General features: G+C 39.5%; 1 protein-coding gene across 13 annotated transcripts in view; it reads left to right on the forward strand.

The window, feature by feature from the left end:
• The window catches only part of GPHN (gephyrin), a 579,614-nt gene that overhangs the window by 333,736 nt on the left and 227,732 nt on the right, over positions 1–18,146 (forward strand). For all 13 annotated transcript variants that reach the window (XM_074955494.1, XM_074955495.1, XM_074955482.1 and 10 more), the window contains one exon: positions 14,965–15,059. In XM_074955494.1, coding sequence (XP_074811595.1) covers positions 14,965–15,059 — 95 coding nt within the window. The remainder of the gene's footprint in view (positions 1–14,964; positions 15,060–18,146) is intronic.

An 18,146-nucleotide genomic window follows, 5' to 3' on the forward strand; every position in this document is an offset into this window, starting at 1 on the left:
GGGCTTGTTGATTCAGTCTGCCATAAAATGGGGCTGACTTGGGAAGCACAGCAATTTGTGAGCGGGAAAATATGACTATGAAAATAATATTTTGTTTGATCTGTTTGTTATCAAATATCCACAAGCATGGCTACCTAAGAATTTAAACAGAAACTTGTTGATGAGAATCAGAGAATCTTGTCACAATGTCATAGTTAAACTTCTTTTGACATTGTCCCATAAAACAAGTATTCAGCCTCCTTCTTTTGTATGAAGAATACAGTGTATCTTCTTCATATTCATAGCATGTGATCTTAATCTAAGAGTAAAGATTGTTTTTCTTTTTTTGAAGATTATCAAGTCAATAATTAGTTTTAAAAACAGGCTCTTTAAAAATGTTGCTCTGAGTCTTATTTCTTCCCTTTAATTCCCCATAAATCCTTCACACTTTCCATTTAGTTAATACTAATTAAAAACTTATTAATAGGATACATTTGGAGAAATTAGGGTTAAGTAAGAAAAGTTATTAATAATTGCTTCTAACTGTTATGATTATAGTCAGAGCTGGGTCAGAGCTCAAGTCGTTCTCCAGTATTGTCATTATGACACCAGTGGTAACTCAACAAGTCATTGCATTTCTTCTCCAGTTAATTTGCATGTTGTAATTTGATTGAAATTAGTAGACAAAGTGAGGGGAATTGTACTCGTATGTCAAAAGTTCTCAGTTCACAAACAAGAAGGACATTGGATTGGCTCCCTGCTCTTGGATCTGATGCACCAGGCCTAAGGGAGGGGTATATGGGGTGATGAATAGATATGGCAAAGTGAGGAGGATTATGGGGATGCTTGTCAGGGGAGCAGGGGGTGACAGATGCAGGAAGAGAAAGAGAAGGCAGAAGAGTACTAGTGCATTTTTCCCCACATTCCAATTTATCAAACAATGGTCACTGCTATGATACTTTTGTTCCCTACATGGATCAATAGGGAGCCCTGATATTAATGTGGTCTGAACACCACTTTCAACAATGGAAATCTGGTCTTCAGTTTGCACATGTCAGGGACATGAGAAACTCCCAACTACATTCAGATGTGCAATAATTTGTGACAGTGGGAACATGGTGTTGGTGCTGAACTGACATACCAGTCTGTGAATTTCCTTGAGTGTATATATAGACTAGAGCAAGCTCTCAATAGTTGTTTCTTTAAGCAGAATTCACAGAGAGAAATATTTAGTGTTAATAGGAACAAAGGCATTTCTATAAGGATCAGGATGACACATAACCAGTGTCAGGCTGAGCTCTTTACTGTATAGTGCGGCTAAATAAATATAAAACCATGCCTAGTGACACAATTTCTTTTTAAATTACTTGTCAAGCTATTCACCAATATAATGCTTTCACCTCTCAATGGTTCCTGAAATAGAAGTCTGTACTAAAATCTAACACAGATACTAAGACATTAAATTAATAAGGAGAAACAGAGGGATCTTTCTAATAGCTTGTTTTGCCCTCTAAATTACAGAATACATGTGATTTTTTTTTCCATGGCTGTTGTAAACATCTTTTCCCTCTAATCTCAGACTTATTATCACCTTTTTCCACCCACTTTGACAGACTACAGTCAGTAAATTCAGCAGAATATTAAATGCCTTGTAATATAGCTGAGAAGTGGTGGTTGGCAATCTGCTGTAATTTCTGGGACGAATGTTTGCATGTTGGCAATGGTTCCAACTGAAAATTCTTAAATATCTATTTGAGAAATGTTGAAATTTTGGGAATTGGGGTGTGTGTGTGTGTTATTATTTCATTTGATTCTGAGTCATCAATTTAATACTTCTTTGTTTTCCTTTCATTTTTATTAAGCTGTTTATTTTCATTCCCCTGAGGCATCCCGTGTTTAATCGCACTGTTAAGCAATAGAATACCAACTGAAATTTATTAAATATTTTTGGATGTTTTTCTACATTTTATAATATATTGATTTCTATTACAACACATAATACAAAGTGTACAGTGCTCACTTTATATTATTTTTATTACAAATATTTGCACTGTAAAAATGATAAACAAAAGAAATAGTATGTTTCAATTCAGCCCATACAAGTATTGTAGTGCAGTCTCTTTATTGTGAAAGTGTAACTTACAAATATAGATTTTTTTTTTTTGGTTACGTAACTGCACTCAAAAACAAAACAATGAAAACTTTAGAGCCTACAAGTCCATTCAGTCCTACTTCTTGTTCAGCCAATTGCTAAGACAAACAAGTTTGTTTACATTTACGGGAGATACTGCTGACTGCTTCTTATTTACAGTGTCACCTGAAAGTGGGAACAGGCCTTGCAAGGTATATACATGCCAGCTAGGCTAACCATTCATATGCCCCTTCATGCTTCAGCCACCATTCCAGAGGATATGCTTCCATGCTGATGATGCTTGTTAAAAAATAATACATTAATTAAATTTGTGACTGAACTTGGGGGAGAATTGTATGTCTCCTGTTCTGTTTCACCCACATTCTGCCATATATTTCACGTTATAGCAGTCTTGGATGATGACCCAGCGCATGTTGTTCATTTCAAGAACACTTTCACAGCAGATTTGACAAAACACAAAGAAGGTACCAATGTGAGATTTCTAAGGATTCGACTCAAGGTTTAAGAATCTGAAGTGCCTTCCAAAATCTGAGAGAGCTGAGGCGTGGAGCATGCTTTCAGATGTCTTAAAAGAGCAACACTCCAACGTGGAAACTACAGAACCCGAACCACCAAAGAAGAAAATCAACCTTCTGCTGGTGGCATCTGAGTCAGATGATGAAAATGAACATGTGTTGGTCTGCTCTGGTTTGGATCATTATCGAGCAGAAACTGTCATCAGCATGGACGCATGTCTTCTGGAATGGTGGTTGAAGCATGAAGGGATATATGAATCTTTAGCATATCTGGCACGTAAATATCTTGCAATGCCGGCTACAGCAGTGCCATGCAAACACCTGTTCTCACTTTCAGGTGACATTGTAAACAAGATGTGGGCAGCATTAGCTCCTGCAAATTGTAACCAAACTTATTTGTCTGAGCGATTGGCTGAAGTAGGACTGAGTGGACTTATAGGTTCTAAAGTTTTACATTTTTTTATTTTTCAGTGCAGTTATTTTTTGAACATAATTCTACATTTGTAAATTCAACTTTCATGATAAAGAGATTGCACTACAGTACTTGTATTAGGTGAATTGAAATATACAATTTCTTTTGTTTTTTACAGTGCAAATATTTGTAATAAAAAATTAATACAAATTGTGCACTGTACACTTTGTATTCTGTGTTGTAATTGAAATCAATATATTTGAAAATGTAGAAAATATCCAAAAATATTTATATAAATGGTATTCTATTATTGTTTAACAGTGCGATTAATTGCAATTCTTTTTTTGCAAGAACAGCATTCTTAGCTGGCTTTTCCATTTACTGATTTTAACGAAAATTTAAATAATCTGAGAGAATGGTAACTGGGCTAAAATATAACTTAATTTCTTTAAAATGTGATATTATTTTCCCAAACCTGTCTTCTTCAAACTACCTTGTACAACCTCCTCTTATTCTTAGTTCTACTTTAATTGGTAAATGTCAGTCCAACACACTAAAAGTACTAGGTCATTCAAATTTAGATCCCCAAGTCCCAGTTCCCTGAGATCAAACTGCTGAATGAACTTCTTCCTTACTGCACTGGAACTGAAAACCCAGCTATTTCTGATCTTGATATAACAGTGAACAGGGTTCTCTCAGTAATAGTAAAACCGATGTAGCGAGGCCTTTGAGCTGAGGGCTTTCCTAGGAGAGACTAGTTCATGCAGATGAAAATGTTAAAATGCTAGACTGCTTGTATCACACTGGGATAGTAGTAAGGAGTTCTGAACATTTCAAAGACCCCTCCACATTGCTTCTCTCTGCTACTCCTGGCTTGAAAATGATTTCAGACACATTCTGATCACAGAGATGTTGTAGAAAATCCAGATGCTCCTGGCAAAGAGGGTCATCATTCAATGCCATTGGATTAAAAAGTATCCTAGATACTTCCTGATAATCTAGCAGTCTCTGGCCTACCCGGGATCTCAAGCGCTTTTGGAATTAATATTTGGTTAAAAAAAAGTTCAAAGTGGCTTTTTTTGGGATTCGTCATGCCTCTTCAGGGGAAAGTGACTAGCTGTTGTTCTCTGGGTTTTGAAGATGCTTGTACATACGTAGGAATACTTCTGGTGCTTGGGGAGTATCTCAGATTTATTGTACAGGAACAGCACTATCAATTTCATGTTGTGCCTTTTGGGTTGATATTGGTGCCTGATGTTTGCATGAAATGCCTGCCAGTAGTTGTGGCCTGCCTATGCAGGCTTAGAGTGTTTTGACAGTTGGACAGTTGGTTTATAAAGGACACCACTTTTGAGTACATCTGACTATAGGTCTTTTTCACCATCCGAGTGTTGGTATCACTAGGGTTCATGAAAAACTATCAAAAGATTTGTCTCAGCAGACTACTGGGGTATGAAGGAGTCCTGCTATACCCTACTGAAATCAAAGCCTTCCTCCCCTAGGACAGATACAGGACCTCATCATTCTAGTAGAAAGAGTAAGCAAGAGCCAGGAGATGACAACGAAGAGAGTCTCATGGCCATAGTACCCATGACACGTCTCAACATGTAATGGCCTTTGTGGGCCCTGATCTGATGTTTCTCAAAAGGCTTCTACATGGTACAAATTATGGAAACTTTGTGGTGATACACAACAACACTGATATAAACTTTAATACAAACTTTGATACAAAACAACTTCGATACAAGACAGTATCTTCTGCATCCTTGATCCCTGTCTCCAGGTGGCCAACAGAAAAAATAGGTGAGTGGGTTTGCAGTCCAGAATTTTCAGACAATCTAGATCCCTCTAAACTCTAATTTCTCAGTGCCACACCAATTGTAGGGAAGTAGCCAATGAATTTGTTGCTAGTAGGACTTGACCAGCTAAAATGGTTGACCTGTGAATATGAGTAATTTATAGGCCTATAGATTATCTCTTCATATTAAAAGGAGTGTGAGGAAAAACACCATAAATGAGATTATTTTACGTACCAGATCTGCTCATTTTGAAATGAACTAATGAGACCGCTCAGGCCAGATTAAACTATCTACTTTCTTCAGTGCCCAGGATTTCTCAATAGGGGAAGAAATATCTGCTGAAAATCTTTGGATAAATCAGGTGCCCTAAATCTTTCAGGCTGCTGGAAAGGCCTGCCAGGTGTCACATATCTTGTGTGATACTCACTCATATGACAGCTCTGTAAAATACCTTGTGTTTTTGAGGAGGTAGAAGGACAAGAGAGAGATCCTCACCCATTAACCTTGGGGAAAATTAACTGAACTCCAAGCAAGAGACTGAATCCCAGTTCATACCTTGTGATGAAACAAAGTACCATTCAGTTATTTTAAAGGTAAAATAACTGTTTGCACAAGGCCACTCCAGTCAGAGCACAGGTTTCTAATATGACAAAGCCAAGTCTTATCTATTGTTTCCACACTGCTGCCTTTCAGAATGAATGTGCCAAATTACTTGTTGGCTAGCAGGGGTGCTAGAACAATTTGTATGGGGCGAGAGGCCGGGAGCCATTGAACCAAACTGTAAACCCTGTATATGATGGAAACCTCTTCAAGCCAGGGCTGCGCCCCTAGCAGCCCTAGTTCTAGCACCTTTGTTGGCTAGGCTGTCTCCAACCATTAGACCTCACTCAGCTCCCGGAGTCAAGAACAGAATCCAGGAATCCTAATACTCAATAGCTCAGTGCTTTCTCCTAAATAGCAATGTAACCCACTGCCAAGTGTGTGTCACTGACCCACTACGTGGGCTTGTCCATATAGGGGATAGCAGCTTATTTCCACCAAATTACAGGTATTGCTCAAGTGGATGAGGTGTGTGCTGTTTTAAAGCTTTGGGGTTCAAACCCTTTTGCTGACGACCCATGTAGAAAAAAAACTAGTATGTGATCATGTAATTAAAGACAACAGTGTAATGCAATGGGATGAACTGAAACTAAGAGAATTTTAAGACTGGTACATGACTATCTCCTGGCTGTAGCACCTCTTCTGTCTTCTCTAGAAGCAACTTTTGAGATACTGGCAAGTTTTTTTTCTTGGCTGTTTGTTTATGGTCATCCTATCCACAGCACAGCTAAGTCCAGAGACCTGCTCCTGACACTATCTGAGATGACCATTTATAAGTCTAAAGAGGAATCTTTGGCCTTTTGATTAAATCAGTTTGCAGTCAGTGCTTGCCACAGAAGCTGCCATGAGGCCTTCTACAGCTCAGGGAATCTAGTATCTCATTTACATGGAGTAAAAGAAGGGAAGCAAGCAAGTGGAGAGCTCTGTGAAGCTAGTTGGCAGTAAGCCATCTGCTAAGCAAGCACAGCTACATCAAAGGTGCCTAAAAATAGATCAGTTTGGTTGACAGCATATTAGCCTCTTCAAACAAAAAGGGACCTCAAGCTGGATGGAAACATTTCTTTGCTATTACATTTTTACTTATAAAAATGAAATGTAGGAGAAACATTCTCTTTTAGGCAGGGGCTCCATTTCAGATTTTGGTAGGGAGTGACAACTTTAACTGTGATTCCAGGCAGGCTACTTAGGCACTTGAAAACTCTAGTTTTTTGGCAGATAACTTAGCAGTTAGCTGACAGAAGCCCTGTATCTAATTCCTATATAAAAGAAAGAAAATTAAATATATATTGGACCCACTCTGCTCTAATAATAACATGTTCTGACATCTTGTAGCAAGTCACTTAAGGGACAATGGTTAGGTTTAAAATTTCAATGTATATTCTTACTTTGTTACTAAATTTGTGGAGAGAGACCGACCGTGTCAGGACTTCTGGGTTTTATCTCAACTCTTGGAGGGGAGTGGGGTCTCGTGGGTTGCAGTGGGGGCAGATACATTTGGGTTCTATATAAGAACATCAGAATGGCCATACAGGTAAGACCAATGGTCTGTCTAGTCCAGTAACCTGTCTTCCAGCAGTGGCCAATACCAAGTGTTTCAGAGGGAATGTACAGAACAGGCAATCATCAAGTGATCCACCCCCTCTCGCCCATTCCCATCTTCTGGCAAATAGAGGCGAGGGACATGCAGAATAATGGTGTTGGGTCCCTGTCCACCCTGGCTAACAGCCATTGATGGACCTATCCTCCATGAACTCATCTAGTTCTTATGGGAACTGTTATAGTTTTGGCCTTCACAACATCTCCTGGAAAAGAGTTCCACAGGTTGACTGTGAAGAAATACTTTCTTTTGTTTGTTTTAAATCTGCTGCCTATTAATTTCATTGGGTAACCCTGGTTCTTTTGTTATGTGAAGGAGTAAATAACATTTTGTTATTCAATTTTTCCACACCATTCATGACTTTATAGACCTCTATCATATCCCCCCTTAGTCATCTCTTTTCCAAGCTGAGAAGTCCCAGTCTTTTTACTCTCTCTTCATATGGAAGGTGTTCCATAGCACTAATCATTTCTGTTGCCCTTCTCGGTACCTTTTCCAAATCCAATGTAGCTTTTTTGAGATGGGGTGACCAGATCTGCACGCAGTATTCAATATGTGGGCATTCCATGGATTTATATAGAGGCAATATGATATTTTCTGTCTTATTATCTATCCCTTTCCTAATGATTCCCAACATTCTGTAAGCTTTTTTGATTGAGCAGATGTTTTCAGAGAACTATCCACAATGACTCTAAGATCTCTTTCTGGATGGGTTCAGCTAATTTGGACCCCATCATTTTGTATATATAGTTGGGATTATATTTTGTCATGTGCATTACTTTGCATTTATCACCATTGAATTTCATCTGCCATTGTGTTGCGCTGTCATCCAGTTTTCTGAGATCACTTTGTAACTCTTTGCAGTCTGCTTTGGACTTAACTATCTTTAGTAGTTTTGTATCATCTGCAAATTTTGCCACCTCACTGCATATCCCTTTTTCCAGATCATTTATGAATATGTTGAACAGCACTGATCCCAGTACAGACCCCTGGAGAACACCACTATTTACCTCTCTCCATTCTCACCATTTATTCCTACCCTTTGTTTCCTGTCTTTTAACTTGAGTGTCTGCCAATGCTTTCAGGATCATCTAAGGATCCTTAATTTACTTTAAAATAGCAAAAGGCTTGTCATTAATCGCCCTTCCTCTGTTTCTAAACAAACTTCCTGCCCCAAAGGCTGCGCTGCTCCCAGCTTCCGAACTCATCACATATTACACTCAAGCTGTGTTGCAGTTAAAAGCTCCGTCTGGGGCTAGGGTGAGTAGACCTCCTGTACGAAACTCGGGGGGCTCTAGAGCCCCCCACACTTTCCCTAAATGGCACCCCTGATTTTAGGGAATCCATTTTCTGAAATAAATAAACATTACTGGCCTCCACTTATCTCCTCCTAGTCCCCGAGGTAGGAGAAGCTACCATTTTATCCATGTCCATTCCCTCCTTCCCTATCAATATCCTCTCTGTCTCCTTCTTCATTTCCCTCCCTATTCCGCCCAGTCTCCGTCCCACTCCCAATTCACCTCCATGCTCCCTCATAGTGTCCTGTTCCCAGCCCAAACCCTTCATTCACATATTCCATCCTTTTCCCTTTACGGTATCTTAGTCCTTGTTTCCCCTCTGCCACTCTCCATTCCCCTGCACCTCTTCAGTCTCCATCCTGCTCATATTGCCATCCCTCTTAGTCTGCAGCCCCCACATTCCACTGTAACCTCTAAGTTTCCCTCCCTGCACTCCACATTCCTGTGCCCATCAGTCTCTCCCCTGAACCCTACATTAGCCTGCAAACAACCCCTTCCCTTTGCCTTTCTGTCTCCTGCCTGCATCTTGCATTCCCTTTGTTTCTCCTGTTCACCTAGCATTGCCACCTTTTTTTGGGGGGGGGGGGGGGATTAGGGAGACATACGATCCTATTGTATGAGCATTTTATGCAAATTGACTAAATTTTGTATTTGCCAGTGATTTTCAATACTTTAAAAAGAAGTATAGATGTAATGCTACTGAACAGCTCAATTTGATATTTCTATGAATGAAGTCCCTATACCATTCTGCATTCCTTATTATGTTCCCCTCATCCTGCCACTCTGTGTCCCCAAGGGAATGCCACCATTACTGTGTTTCAGAGTGGTAGCCATGTTAGTCTGAATCAGCAAAAACAACGAGGAGTCCTTGTGGCACCTTAGAGACTACCAAACTTATTTGGTCATAAGCTTTTGTGGGCTAGAATCCACTTCATCAGATGCATGGAGTGTAAAATACAGGAGCAGGTATAAATACATGAAAGGATGGGAGTTGCCTTACCAAGTGTGAGGTCAGTCTAACGAGACAAGAAGGTCAACTGTCTGAAATGGGCCACTTTCATTACCACTTCAAAAGTTATTTTTCCACCCTTAGTATCCTGTTGTTAAGTGAATTGTCTCGTTAGACTGACCTCACACTTGGTAAGGCAACTCCCATCCTTTCATGTATTTATACCTGCTCCTGTATTTTCCACTCCATGCATCTGATCAAGTGGGTTCTAGCCCACGAAAGCTTATGCCCAAATACATTTGTTAGTCTCTAAGGTGCCACAAGGACTCCTTGTTGTCATTACTGTGTTGGCAGTTGGGGATGAACAAACTCAATTCCTGACACATTTTCAATCAGTGGCAGCTGTGGCAGGCAGACCTGTCTGAAGGTAAGGCCACCCAGAGCCTCCTCTTTCACTCAATGTTTAGGCCCCCTATGTATTCCTTTATTTTAACTCATCCCAGGCCTTCTGCCAGCTCCATGCTGGTCTAGCAGGGTCTGAAACCCTGTAAGGCTGCTGTCACACAAAATTGGAACTTTAACATTCCTGATTAACAACCTTGTGGGATGTGTGACAGTCACTACAATTTTGAAACTGTTCTGTAAAGTTCAAGACAGGTGGCAATCTTACCTGCAGCCCACATTCTACAGTCTCCTCTCAGTTCTTCTTCGAGTGATGGTCCCTATATGTATTCCAGACGTGGGTGTGCATGCATGCCATGCACCGGAGCTGGAACTGTTTGTAGTAGTGTCCGTTGACCCACACATGTGTCATGCATAGTCCATATGTTGCATCTGAGGCTATGCGGGTCAATGCTGTTCCAGTTCCCTCTTACTGCTACATGGCCAGAGTCAGAACCCCTGTTCCTCGGTGCTCTTAGCTTGCTAATAGAACTCTTGTCCATTCCTACTTATTGTGTATAGTTTACTTGTGTGTTAGTTATATATAGTTGGCTTTGTTACATACTTAGTTAGGCTCCCCTGTAGGACTTGATCCCCTGGTGGGGAAACACCGCTCCCAGACCAAAGCTCCCGGGAATTATGCCCTAACAAGCCAGCTTCAAAAGCTGTGAGCTTTTCTGTGAGTGATGAGCACCAACATTCTCTACTGCCTCAGCAAAGCCCACATCATCGCCCGCTGCTCCATCTGCCACTTGTTCCCGCCTCAGACTTGGGAAGCTAGAGAACTTCGCCTCTGCAAGTATCTGAGGAGAAGTCTATGCGTCCACATGCGCAGTCGGATGCAGGCACCAGCGGATCTGCTGGAGTGGTGCCTGTCTGCTCCAGTGAGCACCTCCAACCCCCCGTCTTCCTCGCAGTGAGTGCCCCTGGTACTGCTGGAACCGCAGAAGCCCAACTGTGAACATAACAAACATGCTCACTTCCATGGAGAGAGAACGAAGGGAACGGTAGCTGCCTTGACTGAGGTTCAGCCCCAATGAAAGTAATGAGAGACATTGGCCTTCTGAATGAAGTAAAATTCACAAATTTAATTTAAATTTAATGCCTGCAATCATGAGAAAATGTGATACTAAAATTTCAGAAAGTAAATATTGCGAGACACACACTAAAACCATGATAGTTGACAATTCTGACATTGTAAAAACACCAAAGGTCCATCTATATTAGTGGCTTAGTGCCAGTGCAACTGCACTATTTCTGGCTGTTGCTGTACTATGTATACTAATTTTTCTAGTGTAAATATGTCTTCATGTTCTGTCTCCAGCAGATTGTCCCAAAGCCAGTGCCCTTCAATCCTGTCACGTTAAGAAGGGAAATGATGAATTGTGATGTAAAATAAGGAGATGGGCTTCATTAGGCCTAATATTTGGTTGCTGATCTTTTCAGGAAATTATCTAAAGTGGTTTATCAAACAGAGTTTTACTGCCTCACTGCAACTCCCAGAGTATCGGTGCAATATCAAGATGCTGAGTCACCTTATTTTGTTAATGATTTGTATGCAGGAGAGTAAATATATCTGCCTGTTAGCTCTTGAGCTGGACACAGATGCAAATGTTATATTGACATTCCTCCTCCTGCCCCAGTCCACGGAGGAGGGGTTAAGAAAGGTGGCTAAAAGCTCTGTAATAAAAAACTAGTTGAAAATAACAAAGAGAGTGTTACAGATGATCACAAAACGGTCTGCAAACTATGACAGGCCCAGTTATTTCAGCCATATGTACAACTACTTAACTTGCATGCGTCTGTCTCAGAAAGACTGCAATTCTTCTTGCTCACTGATTTGTACATACTGTATCTATGTGTTATTTAAAGACATCCCAAGAGTGGAGTCTCAGGTGGCTGATTTAAACAGCAGATGGAACTGCGAGAATGTTAGTAGCAGCCATTTTCATTAAATCCATCTAGCCATGCTGTGAGAACAGGCAATGTTCTCCTGTTAGCAGAAGTATGCCTGTAATAATAGATGAAGGCATACATACTAAGAATGCAGTATATTTATTGGCTTATACGAAGGGTCAGACTGTTTATCTGGACTTGTTGCCCTTTCAAATTTTGCCGTTGTATAGACGATACATATTTAATAATCAATCTGCCTGCTAGCAATGACTTTTTATCAAGATAATTTTTCTTATGAAGTTAAAGAATGTGCTTGAATTTCACTGAAGGACTCCCTGGACTGCAAGGTCGTTGTTTGTGGCACTCTTTTATATCTTGCACTATCTTTGAAGCCTCTTTCAAACATTAACAAATGACATCTTCAAAGTGTCACTCTGCTCAAGGGCAAAGAAAAGGGATCTCAATATATAAATTATGTTTAAAAATAATTTTTAATAACTTAGAAAATATCTATTACTTGAAGGTGAAAGGCATATGTGTGTATAATACATACAGGTGTATGTGATTTTATATACACACCCATACACAATTCAGTAGCGTGCCTACTTTCTTCATTCTTAGTAAGATGCACTTTCAGTAACTTGTCCCAATACTGTAATGTATATTTCTTCTATACTGAAAAACACACCAAATCTCTTAGATTTTCAGTGGGTGATTGATAATTTTATATCAAACCAGGTATATTTTTTGGCAGAACACCTTATTCAACATAGAGATCTGAGCTTTGTTTCTATTGTTTCCAAGTCATGTCTTCCCATTTCCTTTTTGCAGCAATGAAAACATGAAGCTGCATTTTTATGCCTTTTCTGTTTCTGAAGGGAAGATGGCAGATATTGTACAACACACACTATATGCATGAACTAAAGGGAAATGTAGTTTCTATTACTGCATTCAAATTCTTTGGTTTAGCATAAGCCTAAGCTTCTAGTTTCCAGGACTGAGTGCACATACCAGTTTGCATCTTGATGAAAGATTGGAGTCTTTTCTTTGTGGTTTTATGTTACGTCTGTTGGTATTATATTTACCTTTGGAAGATGTTGCTAGTGGTAATGCCTTTGCTTAAGCAATATGCAATAGGCATATTCTTTTTTTTTTAGGGTTTGCCCTGTAACATGCTCTCTTAGGGACTTAAAGAGACATTCAATTCCTGGCTATGCCACTGACTCACTTAGTGACCTTAGGCAAGTCATTTAACCTGAAGTTCAGTTTTCCCATATGTAAAATAGGGGATATACTTACCTCTCCTGGATAATGTAAGAGAGAAATAATTAATGTTTGCAACATGCTTTGAGATCCTTTGATGAGAAGTGCAAAATAAGTACAAAGTGTTCTTAATACCAGCAATGTTCCCACCAATTCCTGTTTTCTTTTCTGACTGGTGAACTCTATGTGGAATCTAGTAGCTGTAACTGTAAGAATTTGAATCTTTACTTTTATACTTGCTGAAGGGATTATAGTTGCGGCATTTATTTCACATCCCTTTTACACACCAGCTCAAGGGTTAGACGCAATGCAGCAGACCTTGTGTTTCCCTGTTGCACCCACTTCAGGAGTGATGTAGTGTCTCTGCACCCTTCTGGATGTGGAGACATCAATATTGCCAAGCTCTACTGTTTCAGTCAGGCCCTCAGAACTCATGAGGTAGGCTTAAAAAGTGTGCAAATTTCAAAATAGTACATCTGAGGGGTTTTTTTGCCTTTGGGGTTTTTGAGCCTTTAGGGCTCACATTTTCAAGCTTTCATCTGGAACCATGAGAGCTAGAATTTTTTTTTTTTTTTTTTTTTTTTTTGAAAAATCATGTGACTCCAAGAGCAGGGCTTCAAGAATAAATATCACAAGGGTTGGCACACTGAGACATAGTATCTTCTTGGGGCATATTGTATGCAACAATTGAGCCGACCACCTGCAAAGCCATTTGGGGTCTGCTGCTTCTAAATGAAACATGCTGGGTAAATGTAATTGATTTGTAATATATTACTTTTCCATGGAATCCTTTACATATTATTTTTTATTTTAATTCTTTCAGTGTGTCAAATTGCAAAATATTATGCAAAGACTATTTAGTATATTGACAGTGACCTTCCTAACAAGGAGTTTCTTGCTTCCCTGTCCCTTCTACTGATCACTGCACAAAGAAGTTTGGTTGCATTTTTAAAAAATGGGTTTGATCATTTTATGAGAATTAGTAACTTTCATAGCTATTTGTGGTAAGAAAAGGGTAATCCAATATCATGGTTCAGAGCATAAACTGGTCTCTGCAAGAGTCAGGAGGTTTTTATCCCCCACGTACAACATTTTCACTGTTGGTTACGTGCATTATAAGGAATGGGAGAAAGGAGTTTAACTTTTTGGAAGTATCAGGTATTGGCCAGTGCTAGATGTTAGAGACTAGAATAGGTAAATTTAATCCTATATGACAAATCCTGTGTTATGAAGTGGCAGCAGAAGAGTATGCATGTCCCTTAAAAATAATTTCTCACCCATTTCCTTACATGCAAAAAATTGTGAAAATTCGGTGACTTTACCACCATCCTCCTGCATATGGGCTGCCTGTGAACAAATGCCACTGGCTTGTTTGGAACCACCACTTTGCCAATGTAATTGATAGGGAAGGCTGCAGCTTTCTGCCATCCCCTGGCCATTATCATTTTCATTTTCACTATTTTTCCTGTCTGTCTGCTACATGGGCTTCATTTAGGAGGTTCTTTTCCCTGCTCCTACTCAGATTGCTTTATACTTCCCCCTCCTTTTCCCCTGAAAAAAGCCAACAGGAAGATTCACATGATGATAATAAGGGGGCATTTACAATTAGTCTTCTTGCCTAGTTGCCAAATGCTATTTCATTCCTGATAGAGGAAGTTATCATTATTCATGCAGTGGAACTTAATAGTCCCTGCAAACATAAAGGTCCCAGAGCACAAGGCTTTCAGTATTCTCTCAGTAATTTGTTACACTAAATCTAACAGTGATTTTATATTTTCCATGTTATGTTTATTTTCTTTACACAAGAAAGAAAATATTCTTTAGGGGATGAATTTCAGAATCCAGTCTTTGTCATGGGCATCTTCTATATCGCAAGAGGGTTGGACCTCAGGAAAGCTGACTGTCTCCGCTCTGAGTTTGTAACACTCACAGCTGAAACTTTCATGCTGATCACATTTAAGAAAAATGGGGAATGTTCTTATACAAACTTTAGTTAGTTTCACATTTCTTTTCATTTCTTTTTGTTGTTTTCACTCAGTCTGCTGTTTAATCTTTGATTACAGGCCACTAAAGAAGTAATAGAGCGAGAGGCCCCAGGGATGGCCCTGGCAATGCTGATGGGATCACTTAATGTTACTCCTCTGGGCATGCTCTCTAGGTAAGAATGTTACCAACAAAATACAAAGTGAACTATTTCCCTAGAAATATTCAAGGTGGTGGAATGACTGCACAGAAAAGAACTGGTGCTTGGCACATATCTTAAGAATAGGGGGTCTGAACCCCAGATAGGTGGCCAAATTCCAACTCTGGTAGTTGCATTCTGCCTCCTTAAATTCCCCCTGCAGTTTCTGCTGGATAATGTATCCTCCTGTACATCCTGTCCCAAACTGTATAGTGTTAACAGCTGCTTGATTCCAACCCAGTGCAGTTGCATTTCAGTGATGAGTGAAGTAATTCCTGTATATATAGCTTATAAAGCACCAAAGCGCTTCCTTTAGTACGATAAATATAAGGGTATTATTTTGACGCTCCAGTATGTTCCAGAATAAGCAAAGAACATCTGTATGAAAATATAGAAAGTTAAAAGTGGCACTGTCACATGTGCTTAGTTTAGTCATTTAACTATTAAATTTTGGAATTTACTATCTGATGCTTGATGATAATTTTTCTTTCCCTATTCGTGTTTTCCTTCAAACAACAACTTCTCCCACAATCCTATGTTTGCACGTGTACCATAAAAGAAACATGGGTTTTCCCATTTATTCTCTTGAGGTTCTCAGTATCATGATTGATCTTTCTATAATGGCAGAGCTTTAGTAGAATCAACAAGTTTTTGTTAGGCTTTGTCTACACTGGAACTTTGTTGGCAAAACTTTTGTCATTCTGGAGTCAAAAAAAACACACACAGACCTGAGTGACAAAAGTTTTACGAACAAAATGCACCGGTGTGAACAGCACTTTGTCAGCAGGAGTGCTCTCCTGCTGACAAAGCTGCTGCCACTCGTGGCGGGTGAAAGTTTTTTGTCTGCAGGAGAGCTTTCTCCTGCCGACAAATAGCAGCTACACTGCACAGCTTTTAGCAGTATGGCTGTAGCAGCACAGCCTTGTTGTAAAAGCTGCGTGATGTAGACAAAGCCTTAGTTAACGTGATTGCTGTTTATATGTCTCTGAAACAGCAAAGCAAAAATATTTCAGGGTAACTCAGAAACAATGACTGCAATGGTTTTAATTTTATTTATTTTGCAATTTCAGTGATGGATAAAACGAGTATTGTAATCATGAATAATAAAGGGATTTTAAAATCTGAGGATAATTCTTACTCAGATGCGTGCAATTGTGAGGGCCCAAGTGATCTGAGAGTTTCCATTTAAACCTTTGTCCCTTTGTGGGTATCTGAAAAGGCAACACCATGTTAGCATCATTAGATTCTGTCCACTGCACCCAGTGTTTTCATTTCCATATCTGATATGCCGTTATATATTGTTGGGAGAAAGAATTTTCTTTTTTTGGGTACACACGGATTTCAGCAGAGGAAGGGGATAATTTAGCTTCTTTGTTGTCAGCTCTGACTAGTAAAGTGGGGATTACAGTGGGGCTGACTTTGCAAGCCCCTGGACTTGCATAGCTGGTCAGGCTTTGGTGAGTCACATGGACAACATGGCTAAAAGCAGGGATATAATGTTTATTGTTGATCAGAGAGAATGCATCATGCTGTCCTTTCTCCTGTGTGCAAGGAGTGGAAGAGGAGAAAATGTCCCTTAACTTCAGCCATTCCCAAGTGTTGTGGGGCAGAAGGGTGGAATGCCCCTTCCATACTAACGCATCCCTAGGTGTCTCAGATATAATTATTGTACTTCATTGTTTCAAAAAAGATACCAATTCCCGCCCGCCGCCCTCAATTCAAGCACTAAATACAGAAATTAGCAGACAAGCAGGAAACTGGCTGGGACATTTATCTTTCAAATCTTTCAAATTATCTTGAGAAACAGAGATTTATTATACAGGCCTTTGAAATTAGACCTTTTCCAAAACATAGAATGTCTATGTAGCTGGTACTCTCCTTTACTTTCCCTTTCTCTTACGTTTGGCTTGGTTGGTGATACTGGTTACAGGCACTGATGCCCCAGGTCTGCCAAAAGACACACCAACCTTTTGAGGCAGCAAATGGCTTCTTTTAGCCCCTCTAGTTCCCAGCTAGATAAACTCCAGGCCATGTACACCATCAAATCTCAGGAAAACCACAGGTGCTGCAGAAAATTGTATTAGTGACTCAGTAGGTCATTTTCTTATGTGTTAGTGCTGCACAAATGCTCCATCATTATGCTAGGAAGTACTGTGTTGTTGAAGATGCCATCCATCTTTTGAATAAGACATGAAGTCAAGATGCTTACCATTTTTGTAAAGAATTGCATGGCACTATTTTGTATAATAGCAAATGTTTAACATCATGTTCTGGCCAATTCTAAATAATTTTTTCTCATTCCAACTGGGTATGGTATTATTTTTCATGTTCTCTTACAAACTGTAGTGTAATGGTTCCATGTACTGTTAATTGGCTACTGAATTCCACTCTAGACTTGGCTGTGTTTAAGTAGCATGTAAAAAGTGATTCCTACTTGGGATCCTTTGTGATGCTATATAAATGTAAGGTATGATTATTATGGTGTAGTTGTCTCATGGAAAAGAAGATTAGCAGAGTTTTAAGTCTTTTTTTTCCATGTCTATAAATGAGGAACCTAGTAGATTGCCAAGCAGGAGCTCCATTGGGTAGCTTGCTGTTCCTCTGTGATAGTCTATCACTGTATTTTCCCATTTACAGTCCTGCCCCCAATGTGTTCAATTGTCTATTCAAATAAACTGTTGCCAGGTCTTGCAATATTTTTTGTTTTTCTTGAATCTCCTCCTGAAATCATATGATTATGTCAGAATCTGAGCTTTCATTTTTAAAAATGAAAGTTTCTAGCCTTCCTGGTTGCAGAGAAAAGTTTGGCAATGTGTACTCTAAAGGCTCAAAAACCAGAAGGCAAATAAAAAGAATTATTTTTTTTTTAGTCATTCTCATGATTTTTGGGGGCCTGACGGAGGATTTTTGAAGTCTTGGGGTTGGCAAAGCTGTAATATGAATACATTTCAGGAATAATTTAGAATAATTTATAAAGTTTCTCTGTACAAAGTATCTTGCTCAGTGAAAGAACATAAACTAAGGCAGAATCTAAAAAGCATGCAGTGGTTCACATTAATATAG

Source organism: Natator depressus, chromosome 6 (genome assembly GCF_965152275.1).
Source record: "Natator depressus isolate rNatDep1 chromosome 6, rNatDep2.hap1, whole genome shotgun sequence".
Lineage (NCBI taxonomy): Eukaryota > Metazoa > Chordata > Testudines > Cheloniidae > Natator > Natator depressus.